Source organism: Microchirus variegatus, assembly GCF_963457635.1.
Source record: "Microchirus variegatus genome assembly, chromosome: 1".
In the NCBI taxonomy this organism is placed as follows: Eukaryota; Metazoa; Chordata; class Actinopteri; order Pleuronectiformes; family Soleidae; genus Microchirus; species Microchirus variegatus.
The window spans coordinates 32,292,176-32,311,478 of NC_139802.1; the positions used below are offsets into that span (position 1 = coordinate 32,292,176).

The following is a 19,303-nucleotide window of genomic DNA, read 5'->3' on the forward strand; positions in this document are numbered from 1 at the left end:
CCTGTATCTCAAGCTTGTTGTGCGGGAGGTGCACATAGCGCAGTCAGCGCTGATTGTGACAGTACCCCATGCAACCTCACTTTAAAAAAACTGCTTGGAATATGATGGTACACTTTGAATGGCATTTACCTAATTTTTGCATAAATTGTTATTGTGTTCTGTACTTTTCATTAGATGGCTGCGTGAGAAGACACCAAATGGCGTTCACAGGGAGGAGCCCCAGTAAGTTATTATTCCTGCTCATGACAATTCAGAACAACAGCAGGGGCAGAGATTTGACGCTCATTTGGCTTTGATTTTGTCTCGAGTGTTTTCATCATCATACCATTTACACACTAATGTGAAAATCCCAGCATTCCAGCATCTATGTGGCATTGGCTTTCTTGTAGCCATTCCAAGAAGTGCACAGATTGGTCTTCTAGTCACACGTAACTGCTCTGCTGTTCAGTAGCTGGTGCTTGGCTTTTATGGTGTTTTAGCCATGTGCCTTCATGTCTTAGCCACTATCATGCCTGACAGGAGCTTACCTGTTGTGTGGAAGCTAGTTATTTTCTGGTAGTTTGATGGTTTGCTCCCTCTGGTCATATTTCATGATTATGTCTGTATTAAATTCATTAGCAGCTGGTTATTCTGTGATGTCAGGTGTTCACAGCGCATAAGTGTGGGTCATGTCTGGGCTTTTAATGTCACAATAACTTCTTAATTTTAATAGTAAATCATAAGAAAGAACACTCGCTGAAAATTAGAGTCACAAATTGTATGTCACTATTATATTTCCCATACAAGTCAAATAAACTACCATCCAAAATGTACAATACGTTTTTCAAAATTCCTCCCCTTCTGTCTTTATGCATAGAAGGGGATGAAAACCTCCAATCCATGCTTGTGGGGACATTGATGAGGAAAATCAAGTCTCGTACCTGGAAGAAGCAGCGCTACTTCAAACTAGAGGATGACTGCATGACCATCTGGTACCAGTCAAGGAAGGCTGGCAATGTCCATTCCACATGTAAGATTGTCAGATTACCAGTTTCTGAGTTCTTAACTACTTTCTTCCTTCAACCTTTGCCGGCTAAAGTCTCGAAAGATTTGTGGCCGGGACGTACAGTGCTAAATATTGTGACATGATTACATCTCAAACCATGTTCAACCAGTCTCTGACCTTCCGTTGTTTTAAAAAGTCTGGAAAGGTTGGCAGAGTTTTCAGTCTGCCTTTTAGACCTGTCACGTCACTGAAATGGTGCTTAGACAAAAAAAGTGTTAAAGGATCTGCTTTCTGTGGATTCAGATTCCACTTCTGTACTCCTCTTACTGGATCTCAGTCAAGGTTTAATTACCACACATTGTGGTATACTCCCAGAACAACACATTTCCCGTCTCAAAGTGCCGCTAGTGAGGTGAGATAAGCACTGTATTTCCTATACTGATACTATATAAATGTATTGTGAAACATGGAATACCTCAGGGCTTTGTTCTTGGACCCATACTCTTCTGTGTATATATTACACCTTACTCAAAATCATTTAGAATCCTGAATTTGTCTAGCTCAGGCTCCATGTCTTTCTGTGTCCAGTCTCCGTGGGTGATGTAGAAGCAATACGAGAGGGCCACCAGTCCGAAGTGTTGCTCAGCATCGCAGATGAGTTTCCGGCCGAGCGATGCTTCACACTGGTCTTTCGCGGTCGCAGGGGCAACCTGGACCTGGTGGCTGAGTCAGCAGAGGAGGCACAGTCGTGGATCAGGGGCATGAGGAAACTGATCGAGAACCTGGAGAACATGGGCGAGCGGGAGAAACTTGACCAGTATCCTTCTGTCAGTGCTTTCACTTACATGCATTTATTGCTTTTAAAATGATTTTTTTTTTAAAAAGCTGTGTCATTTGCAAGTTTGAACACCTGTGCCTTAACTGATGTACACAGATGGATTAGTGACTGGTTCAAAAAAGCAGACAAGAACAATGATGGCAGGATGAACTTCAAGGAAGTGCAGGACTTATTGAAAATGATGAACGTGGATATGAACGGGCACCACGCTCATCATCTCTTCACGGTGAGAGCCTAATGTCGTTTCCACATAGTTTTGCTTCATGTTGGTCATTTATGTACTCTACTTCCTACTATTCACAGCATAGAAAAGGTTTTCTACATGAATAAATGAAAAAAATTACTTTCAGTCAATTCACAAATGGACATAGAGCTATGTGGACATGAGATGTCAGAGTTAAACACTTTTCCTCTGATTTCAGCTCCACATTTTTCCTGTAATGACTGTCTTACACCAGCTATATGGACATCTTGAGACCTTGTGAAACGTGATGCTCCTGCTCTTCAACTATGTTCCTTTTTTCCTTCTCTCAGATGGCTGATAAATCCCGGTCAGGAACGCTGGAAGATGACGAGTTTGTGTTCTTCTACAAGATGTTGACCCAGCGGGAGGATGTGCTGAGGATTTTCCAGAAGTACACGGTCGATAGCCAGAAGCTCTCTCAAAGTGTTTTGGAGGACTTCTTGAGGAAGGAGCAGCTGGAGAGGGGCAACATTCAGCAGCATGCCAAGCAGCTCATTGAAAACTATGAGCCATCAGACAGAGGTACATGGACTGCAGAGAATGCACTGTATCTTCATGAAACCAAACATACATGACATACCAGACCTTTAATTTTGGACCATACACATGTGTTTTTCAGCTAAGCTGCTGAATGCCATGACATTTGATGGCTTCCTGATGTACCTCGGCTCAGCTGAGGGATCCATATTCAACCCACAGCGACGGGAGGTTTACCAGGACATGAGCGAGCCGCTGTGCCATTACTTCATCTCCTCTTCTCACAACACCTACCTTATGGAGGACCAGCTCCGTGGACAGAGCAGTGTGGAAGGATACATCAGGTAGAAATGCTGAATCAGATTTATAAGCTCTATTCATGTTTGATTGAGTGGCTCTGGGAGAAAATGTATTGTAATGAGTAAAGTAAGTGCACACAAGACTTGGCATGTAGTGGACTCAGTGTGAACGAGGTTTTGACTGAGTCGCAGTCTCCCCTCTGTCTTGGTGTTATTAGTATGGTCTTGACTACAACAATATTCCATGTATTTGCATTAATGAATGAATGAATGACATTTCAAAGGGCTTTGAACCGTGGCTGTCGGTGTGTGGAAGTGGACTGCTGGGATGGTGCCAATGGAGAACCCATTGTCTATCATGGACACACTTTTACCTCAAAGATACTCTTCAAAGATGTGGTCAGCACAGTGGGAAACTACGCCTTCAAGGTAACTTTATTCTATTAACAATAGATTGTTTTTGAACTATGTAGGAGTGAATACTTATATACTTATTGTCTAGAGAGAATTAAGCTTGAGATGTTTTATAACTTTACAGTGGTATTCAGGATATAATGTGAAACCATGATGTGGTGCAGGCTTCGATCAGTGGATGTCACTAACTGCCAGCTTTGCATGTTAGATCTGTTGTTAAGCTAAATACGTGTTTGCAACAGAATATTACTGCCTCATAACGCCTTCTTCTCCAGGCACCGGGCAGTCTTTCAGCCAGTGAGGCATAAACCACACAGGTGTATTACCTTTCCTCTATGATGATGCCCAGATTAAATTACAAACTCACTCTCTCCCTCCATCCCTTCACCTCCTCCTCTCCCGTGTCCAGGTGTCAGAATATCCAGTCATCCTATCCATCGAGAACCACTGTGGTGTTGAGCAACAGAGAGTCATGGCCCAACACCTCAACCACATCCTCGGTGACAAGCTGCTCAAAAGCACATTGGATGGCAAGGCCCCGATTAGGCTGCCGTCTCCTGAGGTGAGCTGTGTCCTAACTCATCGTGACTCTGCACTGTACAAAATAGCTTTACCAAAAAGGGTGTTTCTACTTAAAGCTGTAACTGGCAAATAGATTGTTGAGATCCAACCTCAGGTTATATAAGTACTAATGTTTTAAGATCTCCATGGACGGACACACATTTCAAGATCAGGTTTTAACCGTTTAACAAAAGGCTCAACGACTAATATCTACACCTGCTTAAGTCAACAATATTTTAGGAACGTGTTTGTCACCTCACATATCCCTGGAAGCCAAAAATGCAGATATTGTCTCTGGACTAAGGTGTGAGAAAAGCGGTGGTTTAAAAACTTTAGTTTCCAGTCAGTGAAAATTAGATAATGTAGATTTTATGAGGTACTCGTGCTCGATACTCTTTTTCAGGAACTTAAGGGGAAGATTCTGCTGAAGGCTAAGAAAATTGGTGGATTGGAGGAGAGCTTCAATGGGATGGTGGAGAACCCGCTCCCTGAGGAGGTCAGTGATGACGATGCAGTGGCTGAATTTGATGAAGACAATCTGCACCACCGTGAGAGCGTCCGTCACAGAGTTATGGTACGGTATGACCTTTTGACCTCGCACACCAGATTGGCAGACAATCAAATTTTCATCCATTTGTAGTATGATGGTGCGACACGGACGCAATTCAGGAAGTGGGTTTTGATGAATGAACACAATGCTTAATATATTAAGCCGATTAGCCCGAAATAAACACACTCGTTTTGATTAAATGCATTTTATTAATGATTCAACTTAGTGAATCGGAATGGAATGCAATTTCCCAGTTTAAATCAGGTTGTCTATTTAAGACTATTCAGTTTTTGTTTTTTCAGTTTTATATAGAAAATCAAACTGAGCATTAAAATGAAATATTGTCTACAAGAGATTGCTAATAGTTAAGGAACTAATATTAAGCGATGAATGTATCACTTTTAATCTCTTTTCTTCCGTCTCCATAGAAGTCAAAACAGCGTCTGTCCAAAGAGTTGTCCGACTGCGTGGTTTATTGCAAAAGCGTCCATTTCAGCAGCTTCAAACACTCCCGCATCCACTCCAAGTTCTACGAGGTGGCCTCTTTTACTGAGTCTAAAGCCCGCAAACACCTGAGAGAGGCTGGTGAGTCCAGTCAGTAGAGTTGAAAATAAAAGATACTGTAAGATTTGCAGTATCCGTCATCAGCAGCATATTTTAAATTCAAATCAAATGAAATCAAATGAACATGGTTTTCAATCATCTCAAGCAGATATTTTGGACTATACTTGTGTTTTCTCTATTTAAGGGGCTGAGTTTGTGCACCACAACTCCTGGCAGTTGACCAGGGTTTATCCCACTGGCTTCCGAACAGATTCGTCCAATTTTAATCCTCAGGAAATGTGGAACGCCGGGTGCCAAATCGGTGAATGCAGCAGAGAAACAGATTAGACTATAATTATATCTCAGGGAAACTGTAATGTTTTTAATGTATTAGTTGTCAAAAATAACAACAAGCGTTAGAATAACAAAAATTAAATCCAACAGTTTTTCATATTTCAACATGATATTTAAAAGGTATCATGACACATTGCAAGGAGGACAATTCAACATGGTTATTTTTTTCCTTTTGCACCAGTTGCTTTGAATTTCCAGACTGCTGGGGAAGGCATGGACCTGAACGATGGCCTGTTCTGTCAAAATGGCCGCTGTGGTTATATCCTGAAACCCCAATTCCTAAGGGAGGCGGAGGAAAGGTTTGATCCTGAAATGCCCCAAAAGGGTGCTGGCTATAGTCCTGTCATGCTCATCATACAGGTAACGATGCAAAAGCATGTTTAGACATGTTGTCGTTTATGAACTATTGCAGAAAAAGGTGTGTTGAACATTGTGTTTTTTTAAGGTGATCAGTGGGCAGCAGCTGCCCAAGGTCAACTTAAAAAAGGATTCTATCGTGGATCCTCTGGTCAGAGTGGAGATCCATGGCGTTCCTATGGATCAGGCCAAGCAGGAGACCAGATACATAGAGAATAATGGTAAACATGCACATTATTATTATTCATAAAGTGAAGTTCACACAACTTGAGTTTGAGTTTGAGTTTGCCTAATAATTCAAACACAGATGAGTTTTACAAACCACAGAGTGACATTGGCTGCGACAGGAACGGAAAAATAGTGGTTCATCAGAGAGAAGAAGTGAAAGAAGAAAAGAGGAACACACACTGCTTTAGTAAAACTTCAGATCAACCTGTAGCTAATTTAAACCTGGTTTTACACATCATTTCCCCTCTCACAAATCCAGTTTCCAAAAGTGGGGTACTATCTGATACTGCTATGCCAGTTGTGGTTGCCACCCACATACACTCACCTGTTAAACTGCAGACAAGAATTAGAATTGATTACTCAACTTGTATTATGTCAAATTTTCCCCATACATAATAATAATAATACATCAAAACGGAAAACAGTAAAAATAATTTGTCGTCTCTGCAGGGTTCAACCCCGTGTGGTATGACACTCTGCGTTTCACCATCCACACCCCTGAACTTGCCATGGTGCGCTTTGTGGTGGAAGACTACGACAAGACATCCAGGAATGACTTTGTGGGACAGTATACACTTCCTCTTAGCTGCATGCAGCAAGGTAAGGCTAAACAAGGTCTGTGAGTCACACTATAGCTTCTACAAACTGTTATCGCTCTGTATGGCAGAGACTTAAAGATTTATTCACAAGCTAAAAACACATAGTTTCTCTTCAGCGATGTCGTAAAATATGACTCATTTGATTTTAGCTTGTAGTAAAGTAAATAAAGAAGCCTGTTAATACCTCTATGGATTGTCTCTTGTCCTCAGGTTATCGTCATATTTACCTGTTATCCAAAGATGGGACCAGTATTCCACCCGCCTCCATATTTGTACACATCAGGATTACAGGACTAAAATAACTTTACAGCAAACTGCAGAAAACCATATAGTTGTTTTTATTTATTTATTTTTTAAATAGCATTTGTATTTTTTGTGAAGAAATACTAAGCCAAATATTGAGTGGTTGTTATGCAGTATATAGTATATATGCAGTTGTTGTTTTTTCTGTGTACGTGCAAACTGTCTGACTTGAACTTTGCTGCTCATGTTTGATATACTGTGTCTGTTGCAAAATGATTTGTTTCTGTCACAGAGCAAAATGTGCCACCAATATGTTTAGTTATGTTGTTGTTGTTGTTGTTGTTATTATTATTATTACTCTTTTCTGGAGCTCAGATTGGCTCCAGCCCACCTCACCCCCCGTGACCCTTTAGGAGAGGATAAAGTGGTTGATAATTAATGAATTCATTATTTTCTGTCAGTATTTTTCTTTCAATGTACAGCACTTCATGAACAGGTTCACAGTTTTCACTGTGGTCAACGTGCAAAACTTGAAATATAGTTCTATTCCAGTGACAGAGAAGCATATTTGCTTTCACAGGAAGTTTAAAGGAATGGTTCAGATGTTTAGAAATGTGGTCACATGAGGCACACAGATCACAGTCGGCACTGACTATCCCTTTAAATTGTATAATAACCAATAATATATGTATGTCTATATATATATATATATATATATAGGTGTGTGTGTGTAAGTTTATATAAACTCTTATATAATTTTCATAATTTTATATAAGATATGTTATTGTGTTGAAGTCTGATTACGCTGCAAGCAGGCTGGAAAGATGGACACCGCGTCTGGTTACGTTTTTGCTCATTAGAATTGACTTCAAGTGGATTTCAGAGTTTCTTGTTTGCTTGTCGCCTTCAGCCAGTGAGGTAATTTGTCTGTTTTACTTTGGTAAGACATTATTTCACATGCTGTGCATGCAACAATTTTTGCTTGGCTGACTTTGTCTTTAATACCGTGTGTGTGTGCGTTTGTGTGTGTGTGTGTGTGTGTTTGTAGAGACTTCAAATAAACCCAGAGTCAGAAAGCCACTTGTCTTTGCCTGAGAGAAAACAGTCGTGAAATTCTTGGAAGAGTTTCAAAATTGGAGAATCCTGAAATGGACTTTGAATTGAAAGTTTAGTAAAAGTTTTGGTCTCGTACTGCTGCATAGACCACACGCGATTCACACCACAACTGTGACGATACACATGTACGCCGCTAGATGGCAGCAGGAACGCCTCTCAGTGGAGACCTCGGGCAGGATACTGAGAAAAAATTGTCATTTATAGGATCTATAAATGTTGCATTTTTTTCGAAGATTAAAATAGGATTAAGTAAAACATTCATTATTTTAATTATCATGAATATGAGGAATGCGTAAATTGTATTGTGCGTGTGTGTATGTATTTTGAGAAGAACATACGACTATGTGATATGTTGTTAAAATTAATTAAACATAAAAAAAGCGTTGGTATATGTATATCCAGTGTTGATGAAATGATATTTCAATGAGAAACATTCTATTTGACTGTAAATGGACAAGCAAAAAGTAGTTGGAGGGCGGAACTTTTCCTCGCTGTCGTTTTCCACCGGTTTTATAAACTCGGTACACCAGTCACCACACAATCAACGTTGGTATTTTTCCCACAAATGTGACGTGCTAGAAGGCATCTACTGAAGTCTATTTTATTATCACTGTGAAACAACCACACCTGTATAGATGTTTTCTCTTCAAACGGAGATCCACGAATGACCTGCGGAGGGCAGCAGCGAACCTTCGCCGCGTGTCGTCCACCAACAAGTGCCACGGAAGAAGAAAGAGCGGAAGTTCAGTTTACATTCATGCACGTTGCTACACAGCGAGAAAACAAACCGCTCACTGTAAATTAGACATCGTTTTTAAAACAAACAGAGATGGTTGGGAAGATTAAACGTGTCCGTCAGAAGCTTCACCAGGAGGCGGTGAAGACTGACACTGCGCCTCTTTGCTCCGTGGTTCCCCCGAGTTTCCTGGGCACTCACCGCGTTAGTACTCCTCCACCTCCGGAGAACAACAAGGAGAGCAAACAGGTCTGTTTGGAGAAATGTTCACACAAGTAACACTGATTAATGTCCGACAACATGGACACAGCCTTAAAACTTTAGGAAAAGCACGTTTGCATGCTGTTGTCAACACGAGGTGAAACACTGCTGCTGTGAATGTAGTTGTTTTTGGAACAACTCACGATGACCTCGTTTTGATTACTGTATTTCTCGGAAATAAAAATAGTAATTAGGACACTCCTAATATATTGGATTAATCTGTTCATCGTGGAATGTCAGATTTTTTTTTTATTGAGCAAAACCAGAATATATTAATATGTAAAAAATCCGATCAAGCAGACCAAAAAACAATTTATTCGATTATAAAGTATGTAGTAGAAAGTATATATGCTTTGGTGAGAGAGTTTCCAGTTGGAAATGGCAAAATGAGGTGGGAAACGTGGTCTTGAGATAAACAAGAGTAGAATTATATATGCATCTGTTTTGATTAAGTCATTTATTTGTTGCTTTTACTCATCGACCTGTATTCTGAAACCTCACACACAGGCTTCACCAGAGACTTCCTTCCCCACTGGAATCTTTGCTGGCACTAAAATCACTCCAGAGGCTCTGGTCCAAACCCTGAAGTTTGAGGAAACTAAAGATGCACCGGTGACACCAGTTATTGCCAAGAAAGGTAAGAGAAGTCTTGGTGTACTTCAAGTAAGTCTATCTACGATAGATGCCTACATTACTTTAATACACACAGCACAATAAGTTAAATGTCACAGGAAGATTTTTGACACTCAATTTATTGCAGGTTCAATTCTTGTTGTTAGAGAGACAGGTTACGAGTCAAACCAAATATTGGACTGGTGTTGTTCATTAAAATACATGCAAGTTTCATATTTGTTTTAATTTAGTTATTGTCATAATTATTCAAGTTTAGTGGTCTATTTAGTAGCTAATTTTGTCAAATACTTAAATAAATACATACATGCCTGCTAATACATATTGGAGCTTCATTCCTATGCTAAAAGTGCTGCTCTGAACAATATATTATATGTACAGATAACTTTATGAGAAAAATTATCCATACACTATTTAATGACAGATTTGATGATGATAAATGAACATTTAAGTCCAACTGGGATCACTACAAACTAAGTTTTCTGCTTTGGCCGCATAAAGTTTGATGTTATCAAACTTTATGCATCATGTTTTTAACACTCACTCATTAGCACTTTTGTTCTCTGACCACTAGATGGCGTCAAAGGCCATACTTGTCTCCATGTGCCAGCAGTAGCAGCATTATCAGAAGACGTAGCTACAAAGAAAGGAAACATTGATTTGGTCTTAAATAATTAGCATTTGGCACTTCCTGTAGCCATCCGTTAATGTTTTTGATTTTAAAGATGGATGGATTGAATAATAGTAAAAGAAGATATTAAATATTTACATAAAGTGTAAATATGGAAGGGCATACACTCCACCAATACAAGGATGATTAAGGAACACAACTTAAAATACAACCAGATAAACACAGTGAGAGCATTTTACATGTCATGTAAGTGTATATGTGTGTAGTTTGGTGCAAAGTTATGAATGAATATCACTGGGTAAACATATCAACAAGTGTTGGATGCGACTTAGATTCAGGATTTAAATAGGAGTTAGTGACACAACAGAGAGTCTGGTGTTTCCTCTGTCAGACAGAGCAGAAGCTGCGACAGGCTGCCGCCTGGCATGGCGCGGTCATGATTAAGGCAGTAAATAGAGAGATCTGAGAGTAGGGACTTACAAAAAGTCGCGAGACTCTAAGCGATATTTGGAGCTTTGTGATTTGTTGATGTTACTTCCTGCGTTGGGCACAGAGGTGTGGTTTTCATCGACATATTTGCCTGTTCACGGGCACTAATTGTAGTGTCTATAAAGCCTTGAATGACCCTCGATTGACATGTGTAAAAACAAAAGATATCCTGAAGTGAAAATTAATAACATGTTTCCAAAAAACAAAATATATATAACGCATATCAATAATGTTGTGCAACGGTAAATTATGGATTACCACAACCCCGTGCCCAATGCTGGAATTGACATAATCAACCTCAGTCCAAGACTGATCAATAAACTTTTTCTTTTCAGTCATAGAAATTGAACTTGGGGATTGCGCACTATCAGTATCTGCTGACGTTGGTTTTAAAATGACTGAACATTATTAGTCATTAGTTATATTTTCAGAATCAAGAAATTGACATCTACATCGGCTGAGCGCAGACCTCCGCCAAGGCAGCTCAGTGCCTACTAAATACACCCTACCGGTGCGCCTGGGTCAGACAGCGAGAGTTGTAACCTGTGATAGCGTGTACGGATCACGCACCAAAATGTAATCACTTGTTCCCGTTGCGGACATTTCCACCCAAATCCGTCGGTGACTTTTTGAGTTATGTTGCTAATTAAAAGACAAACATACTCTGGCGAAAACATATTCCTCCTTGGCGGAGGTCAATAAATGACAAATGTGTTTCAATCTGGGATTAAATCTAGTTCTAATTCATTTGGAATATAAAGGTCAATAAAGAGACATTCCACACACACACTAATGTCAGCGTGGAGTCGGGTGAGGACTTAATTGAATCGAGCTGGGTGGGTGTGGGGTAATGGCCTTCAGTCAGCCATAATCACAGCTATCACTTTCACCTAAAAGTGGGAAGACGATGCTTCCAGTGGGAACACACACACGCTCACCCCTCATGACAGATTAAATTACTCCACCTCCACCCACATCCATTGTCAGCAGCAGATTTCTATCTCTGCTTGTTCTTCTGCTGCAAACAGCAGCATAAACACTTGTGTAATTTAGCGCTGCAGTGGCAGATAAAGGCTTGCTGGATTCTCTGGAGATGATGGGCCTGTCATGGGCCTGTGTGGATTGTGAACAGCTCCTGCTGTTCACAATCCACACATATGGGACACATGTACACAACTGGTGCGAGGAGGTTTCTACTGTGTAAAGTTTGGAAATTTAAAATTTGTAAACTGAAACTGCTGGACTGGATGGCACGATACCGATGTCTTTGTTTCTGATACAGATGTCAAAAACACGAGGATCTACCAATATTATTCCGACACAGTCATTTTATACCGTTTATGAACTATGAAGCTGTTTAAAACACATTTGTCATTTAATTTCAAAGACATAATTCTTCATAATTTACACGTACTTTAATGTCAGGTTATTTTATGATCAGATTGACCCAGCTACACTACCGTTCAAAAGTTTGGGGTCACTTAGAAGTGTCCTTATTTTTGAAGGAAAAACGCCTTTTTCCAATGAATATAACATTAAATGAATCAGAAATATACTCTAAACATTGTTAATGTGGTAAAAGACTATTCTAGCTGCAAACGTCTGGTTTTTAATGGAATATGTATATAGGTGTATAGAGGCCCATTTCCAGCAACCATCTCTCCAGTGTTCTAATGGTACATTGTGTTTGCTAATCACGTTAGAAGGCTATTGGATTATTAGAAATCCCTTGTGCAATGATGTTAGCACAGCTGAAAACAGTTTAGCTGGTTCTTTGACGAAAGGCCAAAATTGTTATTGAGAAATAAAAAAAAAAATCATTATTTCTGATCTTGTCAATGTCTTGACTATGTTTTTTCTATTAATTTCGCAACTCTTTTGATGAATAAAAGTGTGACTTTTAATGGAAAACAAACAAATTGGATAGGTGACCCCAAACTTTTGAACGGTAGTGTATGTGTCATACATGTCCTCTTACTGTGTGTGTGTGTGTGTGTTTCACAGGCCAAGAAGAGAAGAAACTCAAGTCGAAGAAAGAGAAGATGAAGGAGAGAAGGGAGAAATGGCTGAACAGTGAGTTCATACCAACACTTAGAAGGAATAATACATGTTACGAGAGACTGTACTGAAAGAACAGAGCAATTATCGTCATTAGAATTCTACATCCACCATCATTGCCCACATTTGGGAGTCGGTGTTGTAAATTTATCCTTCTGCTGAGACAATCAATTCCTCAGTAACACAACACACATCCTCCTCTTCAGACGTATAATTAGGTGCTAATGGCCCGAGTGCTTCATCTCTGCTGTAACACGACACTGGCTCCAGTGCTGACAACTTTCAGGAATTAGAAGAAATATAAGCTTTGTTCCCGATCACTGACACAGGGTTGGGACAGAAGACCAGTGTGGATTCTTCAAGTTCCACACCAGTACGACTGCAACTCAGGGATAAATCTGTTCTTTCAACCATAAAAGGCAGAAAATGTTGTAAAAAGTGTTTCATGATTAATTGTTTATCTTGGGACTAAATCCTCATAGCTCACACGGCGTTTGACCCTGTGTCTCCTCAGAGATCAGCTCCATCAAACTGGCTCAGGAGCAGCAGGCGGCCGAGGCTCGCAGGAAGGCGACGCCCGTGGTCGGAGACCTGAGGCCGCTCGCCGACGCTCTGCCAGAGCTCTGTCAGCTGATCGGCTCGCCTGCTGCCACGGTGACCTCTGCCCGCCGCAGGAGCAGGAAAAACAAAGAGTGAGTGTGTCAACGTGACAGCGCGTGTCTCTTCTTTTGTCGAACACGTTCTTTGTTGAGAATTTGCTGGATTCTGAGAACAACTGGGTCTGTTTCTAAAGGTCTATAATAGAATCGTTTATTGTTTATTTTATAGTTATTGGTCTATTTTGTGGTTTATTTCTGTTTACTGGTTTATTGTTGTGAATTGTGCTGTACTTTTGCTGTTTCCCTTTACATTTAAACACTTTAATTGCATGAGATGGCCCATGTGAGATCAATAAAGTTATTGGGGCTTGAGTATACGTCAGGTTTTTAAACAACAATGAAGTCTCTCTGTGTTTTCTGTGTGATCACCTTCTCGTCTCTTTGCCCTTCGTTCTCTCCTCAGGCCGGTGAAAAGGCCCGAGCCGACAGATTTCAGTCAGATGAAAACATCACAGAAACGCAAACTCCTGTAAGCAGCTCTCTCTCTCTCTCTCCATCTTTTGTTTCAGTCCACATTCTCGCTCAAATAAGTGTTTTTAAACAGTCGTCGTGTCCTGCTGTTTTTGCAGAGAAACCGAGTGCAGCCGCTTCAGCACAATAGTCAAAACCTTCTCTGGCAAAACGAACCCTCTGGTTGACATCGGTGAGCAGCTGAAGAAGAGGATGAGGCAGGAGGCGGAGAACAATCCCAGCTAACAGCAGCAGCACCATGTGAGTGTCAAAGCGCTTTCACAGACTTAAAGGTCTCTGAATTCCTAAGGGAACGTGACTGTGTCAGAGAAACCCAACCCTGTTAAAAAAAAAAGGAAGAACCTGATACCTGGTTCTCGCCCTGTCAGTCACGACTCCGCTGAAGAAAACATCCCGAGGACAGTGGCAGCGGCCAGATAAAGATGCGCAACTGACTCTCACCAAATGTACCTTGAACGGCAGTTTTTTTAGGCTGAGTTTGGTATTTATTTGTTATAGAAGTAGGAAAACAAAACCGAAATAAGCTCAAAACTGTATGTTCCATATGTTCTATAAGATGAAGCTTTATTTTCAGCAGTGATCGTAGGACGTTTCTATAACAGATTTCACACATCTATTTTCAGTGTCTCATTGTTCTTCAGCTCCAGCACAAAACAAAACATCTTAACCGGTTTTCTTTTCATGTAATTCAATGTTTGTATGGAAATTTTCTGCTACATGAAAATAAAATCTACTGACCACATGTTTCTCCTTCTCACTTCAGTGTATTTGTTCTCCTGCTAACAAAATATAGAACCCTGATGTTCCTAAAGGACTTTAATCACAATCAGGTATTTAGCTTCTCACAAACTTGATTGTCCAATGTTGAAAACAGCACTCCCCGAAAAAAGTGCCCCACAACAGGCCTCCGATTGCCTGACTCCATGTTCCAGTCTGCCTGTGTCTGGACTCGGAGTTTCCTGGATGCAGTCTGGACAAGTAACACTTCTGTGAAAGTTAGTGATACAAATGATTTTCGGGCGATGGAGGTTCCACGCTGGAGCTTTACATTCTCTGTGTCTTTGTTGGATTCTGTGTAATAACCATGAATTATTGCTGTGAAATGCAAGTCTGCGTGTTAAGATCTAAACGTAATCCTCACGTCCCCGTTCTATGATTAGACTGGCGGTAAGAAAAACATAATCAATAGACGGATCTGAGCGACTGCAGCCCATTAGGACTCATTAATAATGGATACTGTGTAAAGAGCACAGTGTCAAATTAAAAGTAATCAGAGCTCATTCCAGTCCAATATGCAATGTATGATCCATGAGCTCCTTTCTTTAGATAATTTGCTGACGTTCATTTTATTTGATGTCTTTTATTTTTATAATTGACTGTAAAAAGACTGCACTGACCTCTGAACCTGTGTTACTTAACATAAATATTGTATGTTTTCTGTTAACATTAAATGTTTTATTGGTTATTAATACATGTTTCAGATGAGGTCTCATTTGTATTTTTTCATGTATTAAACTACTTTTTTCACTTTTAGTGGTCAATAAGGCTTGGGCACCGCGTTGCATTCTGGGACTAGGCGGCCATGTTGATGGTTTGGCTAATGTAAACAAACAGCAAGTGAACGAGGAAAAGAAGCATAGTTGGGAGAAAGAAAATAAAGAAAGAAAGAAAAAAGATGTTAAAATCCCGAAAAGGGCTTTTATGCTGCCACAACACACAAGATGCCTCCGCACCGCAGCTGTCAGTTATGTCTGTCAAATCTCCTAACACTGTAAACAGTTTGTGGTTAGCTGTGTCTCTCTTATTGGCCGGTATCTCAGCGAGGGATGGGTCCCCTTCTCTTAGCAGTCTACGTCACGCAAACGTCACCTTCTCTCTACTGCGCTTGTCGGTTGCAGAGAGCGCCCATGTGAGCAACAGGTAAACCAACAACATGTCTTCCTGTGTTGTCGGTTACACGAATCGCTATAACAAACAAGACAAAAGCCTGAACTTTTACCGGGTACCGTCAAGTTGCACCCCTTTCAAGGCTAACCGGAGACGCCTTTGGATGTAGGCTATCAGGAGGAGGGAACGAACAAGTGATAAAAGAAGCAAGTGCAGTGCTCACTTCATATCAGGTAACGTTACGTTAATTTGTGGCCTCAAGTAACAAGCTAACATGAATGAAGTAATCATTACTATGCATAACAATGTTTAAAGAAACAATGTTTGAGAGCAACAGCGTGATTAAACTCAAGTTCAGTAACTTATAGCATCCAGAGTCGTGTCGGAAGTTCGGAAGCCCGTAATGTTTTGAGTGTAACACAGGAAGTCCGTCTGACTTCCTAAGTTTTGTCTACAGAGAAAGAAAAATACTTTTCATGGATAAATTTCTAGGTAAGATTAATTTGACATTTCTATTGTTTTTATTGTTTGGCTTTTATTCCCTTAATTCTTTGTCGTAGACTGCTTTGACGTATATTGTTAAAAACAGCAGAGTCTCAGCGTTCATTTGACGCAGCGGTTGATTACGAAGTTCGATATGTAATACATAATTTAGTTCAATTTGTGCTTTGTTTGTCAGATTTAAAATAGGTGTACAGCCTTGAAGGCCAGATTCTGCTGTTTAATTTGATGCGCAGGGTCAATATATTCTCTCAAGTTTCACTTTTCACGCAAAGTAACGTGATAAATAGTACAGTAAAACAGAAAAATAAAGTATCGTAAGTCAAAAGAAAAGAGACACATCATGATAGTCAAGTAAAATTTCAGTTATTAAGCTTTTTGTAATTTTTAAATGGTTTGCAATGTGGAATGTTTATTTTAGTATGGAACTGAGCAACAACGTAGGGCACTTTATTCTCAATGTGCCCCTCCCAGTAAAAGTACAGACAGTCACATTACACTGCTAGTTGTAACAAGCTGTAAATGAACTGAGTTGTAATGAGTTGAGAATGTGTTGTAACCATCCTGGAATTTTAAGATTTGTACAAGATATGTCAACAATGTCTGAATTGAAAGCTAAAGTAGGTCAAGTATTATTGTGAATGTATTCAATGTGTTTAGTGTGAAATTATTATACACAATATCTTTCTTTTTTTCACAATTTTAGTCAATAAAATTAAAATAACTGTTTATATTTAAAAATTGGACATCCAGTTTGATAGAATAGAATGTCTGGAGTCTGTACATTAGGAGACTCCACCACATTTGCAGGGATTTTGTCTCTGGGGTGGTGGTGGTTGTGTTGGTGGTGGTGCGTAATGTGCTGCTGGTGTCTCATTTTCTCCTCCTGTTCAACAGGAAGCGCAGCTTTGCGAGCAGAGGAAAATTAACTGACTGACAGAGAGAGGATCACGTCTTGGTTCTGCTCCTGGTTCTGCAGAGATTTTGGGCTCCGTGCATTGGCCTCATCAGATTATCCACGGCATCTTTACGTACACGCTTCACTGTAAGTACAACTTTTATCTTTTCATGTATTTGTGTGGACAACAACACTGAAGAACAATCAGAGACAGAACTGGAACTGATTGTGTTGGATGAGGACTGGACAGAAGCATGTAATCAAGTCTTTTAAACAACAAAATGTAAATAATGAAGAGCTATTACATGGAGAACAATGAATGAGCATCTTCATTACTTCAAAAATCGAATTAAAATTCAATACATTAGATAATGCTAACAACAAGAGGCAAACAATATTCGATTCTTACCTGAAGTAGGAAAACTTTAGGAGGAATGTTCAGGAAACCAAATAATCTCTATCAATCAAAATACTTTTAGATATCAATAGAGAAGAAAATAAGTCAATATCTTTATTTATTAATGTCTGTATGCACCTGCATGAAAACAAGTGACAAAAAGGACGATTGGATGATAACCCAGCATCCATTTAAGGCGAAATGGAAAGAGAGAATTCCTTAAAATGGAGAAACTGCAATAATATATGTACCTTTGCTATGTGAAATGCTGCAATAAAGTAGTAAATAATGTAAATAATCTCCAGAAAGTATAGTTTTAGATGAACTGAACCGCTCAGTGCTTAATGTTCAGAGCTCACAGCTCAGGATGAGACTCAGTTTCAGTGTGCCTTACTAAAATAAAAGTACAAAGAGAGAGATATGATTTTACGCTTATTAGCAGTAGACAATTGAAAATATTTAAAGAGTGATATGGAAAACAAACTTCAGAGCTAAGCAACAGTGGTGGAACATTTCTGTGATTTAATTTTGGAAACAGTGTGAAACTTAGTGTTTAAACACAAATAGTGCACAGTGAAATACTACTGGGAGAGACACTGGTCCATATTTTATTAAAAAGCAAAACTGTGGAGGGGGTTTTCCCCAGTGAGGGCCAATTTAAAATCCATTATGGAGGTGGCTCCAGCAATGGGCAGCACAATGGCTGCAGGGCATTTTCTAAACATTTTATAAGCAAACAGTCTGTATCTTTGTCAATTCTGTGTCTTACAAATGGAAGAAAAAAGAATAATTAATTAGAGCTATCATCGTCTGTAATATAAAGACAGAGATAGGCCTATACATTTCTACGAAATGTTATGTGGAATTATGATAACATTTCAATGAATTTTCACCTAAATGTACAATCCAGACAGTTGTTTTTCAATTTTAGTTCAGTGCTTGGTGAAATAGCACATATCATTATTATTACATGTCTGTCCTTATTCTCTTGTCGCTGTGGTTTTAATATAATACATATATATATATATATATATATATATATATATATATATATATATATGTATGTCTTTGTAGATAGATAAATAGGAACAACAAAAATTGGCATAGACATAGTCCTATTTTCACTTTAATTCGAAATTAAAAGTGCAAGTTTGACCTTTCTCTAATAAATAGTCACTGTAATATGTGGATTGTTGCTATTGTAAAATAAATATATGGCCACATCTTAAAAAAAGCTACAGTATTAGTAGTAAAAGGATTGCTTTGGGGCACTTATGTCTTTATCAGACAATGTAGTTTGTTTGTCAGGATAGAAGACGTTTGGATGTGGAGAGAAAAAAGAAGCAGAAATTCAAGTTTTTGTTTCAAATACATGTTTTTTTGCTTATCATATATGTGGATATGTGTATGGTGTAACCATGACATGAAAATAGACGTTTATTTAGCCCAGGTTTACTTTTCTTGACCATATAGAGCCGATACTGTGGGAATACGACAGATGAATAAGACAAAAAAGAGAGAGCTACGATACTATATGACAGACCATCATTGCTTGAGGGTAAAGGCAGCAAAAGTGAATAAGAAGTGAGCTTCACACAGAACTGAAGTTAACACAGTCTTCTTTGCGCTTAGTCTAGGATTGGAACTGGGAGAGCAAACGTTATCTTAATGTGTGTAAGTGCGCACGTTTGTTTGCACGTGGGATCACCAGTGTGTGTGTCCACTGCGTCCATCAAGACAGACATTTTCCCGGAGCGTAAGAGACAGCCAATCGAACGACCTCTGCGCTGGTGTAACCTTACAGCCCTCTGGGGTCTCGTTCGGTCGACTGGCTGCTCAGATAAAATCTCCAAACACTAAGGAAAACACCATAAAAG

At 39.5% G+C, this 19,303-nt stretch overlaps 2 protein-coding genes across 2 annotated transcripts; both read left to right on the plus strand.

Annotated features, from left to right (window-relative positions):
- Positions 1-807: 807 nt before the first annotated feature.
- On the plus strand, positions 808-6,751 carry LOC310936571 (1-phosphatidylinositol 4,5-bisphosphate phosphodiesterase delta-4-like; the record flags this gene model as incomplete). The annotated part of the gene is made up of 14 exons (XM_083900644.1): positions 808-1,009; positions 1,574-1,802; positions 1,920-2,049; positions 2,358-2,589; positions 2,687-2,888; positions 3,128-3,272; positions 3,667-3,819; positions 4,222-4,392; positions 4,797-4,953; positions 5,117-5,233; positions 5,447-5,625; positions 5,711-5,843; positions 6,301-6,450; positions 6,660-6,751. 14 exons carry the CDS (start codon positions 808-810, stop codon positions 6,749-6,751), a joined length of 2,292 nt encoding a protein of 763 aa, XP_083756770.1.
- A 1,886-nt stretch (positions 6,752-8,637) lies between these two features.
- On the plus strand, positions 8,638-14,347 carry slx9 (SLX9 ribosome biogenesis factor; the record flags this gene model as incomplete). The annotated part of the gene is made up of 6 exons (XM_083888611.1): positions 8,638-8,793; positions 9,313-9,442; positions 12,560-12,628; positions 13,128-13,305; positions 13,676-13,741; positions 13,842-14,347. The coding sequence occupies 6 exons, from the start codon at positions 8,638-8,640 to the stop codon at positions 13,966-13,968; spliced, it is 726 nt and encodes a 241-aa protein (XP_083744737.1). The 3' UTR covers positions 13,969-14,347.
- Between the last annotated feature and the right edge of the window lie 4,956 nt (positions 14,348-19,303).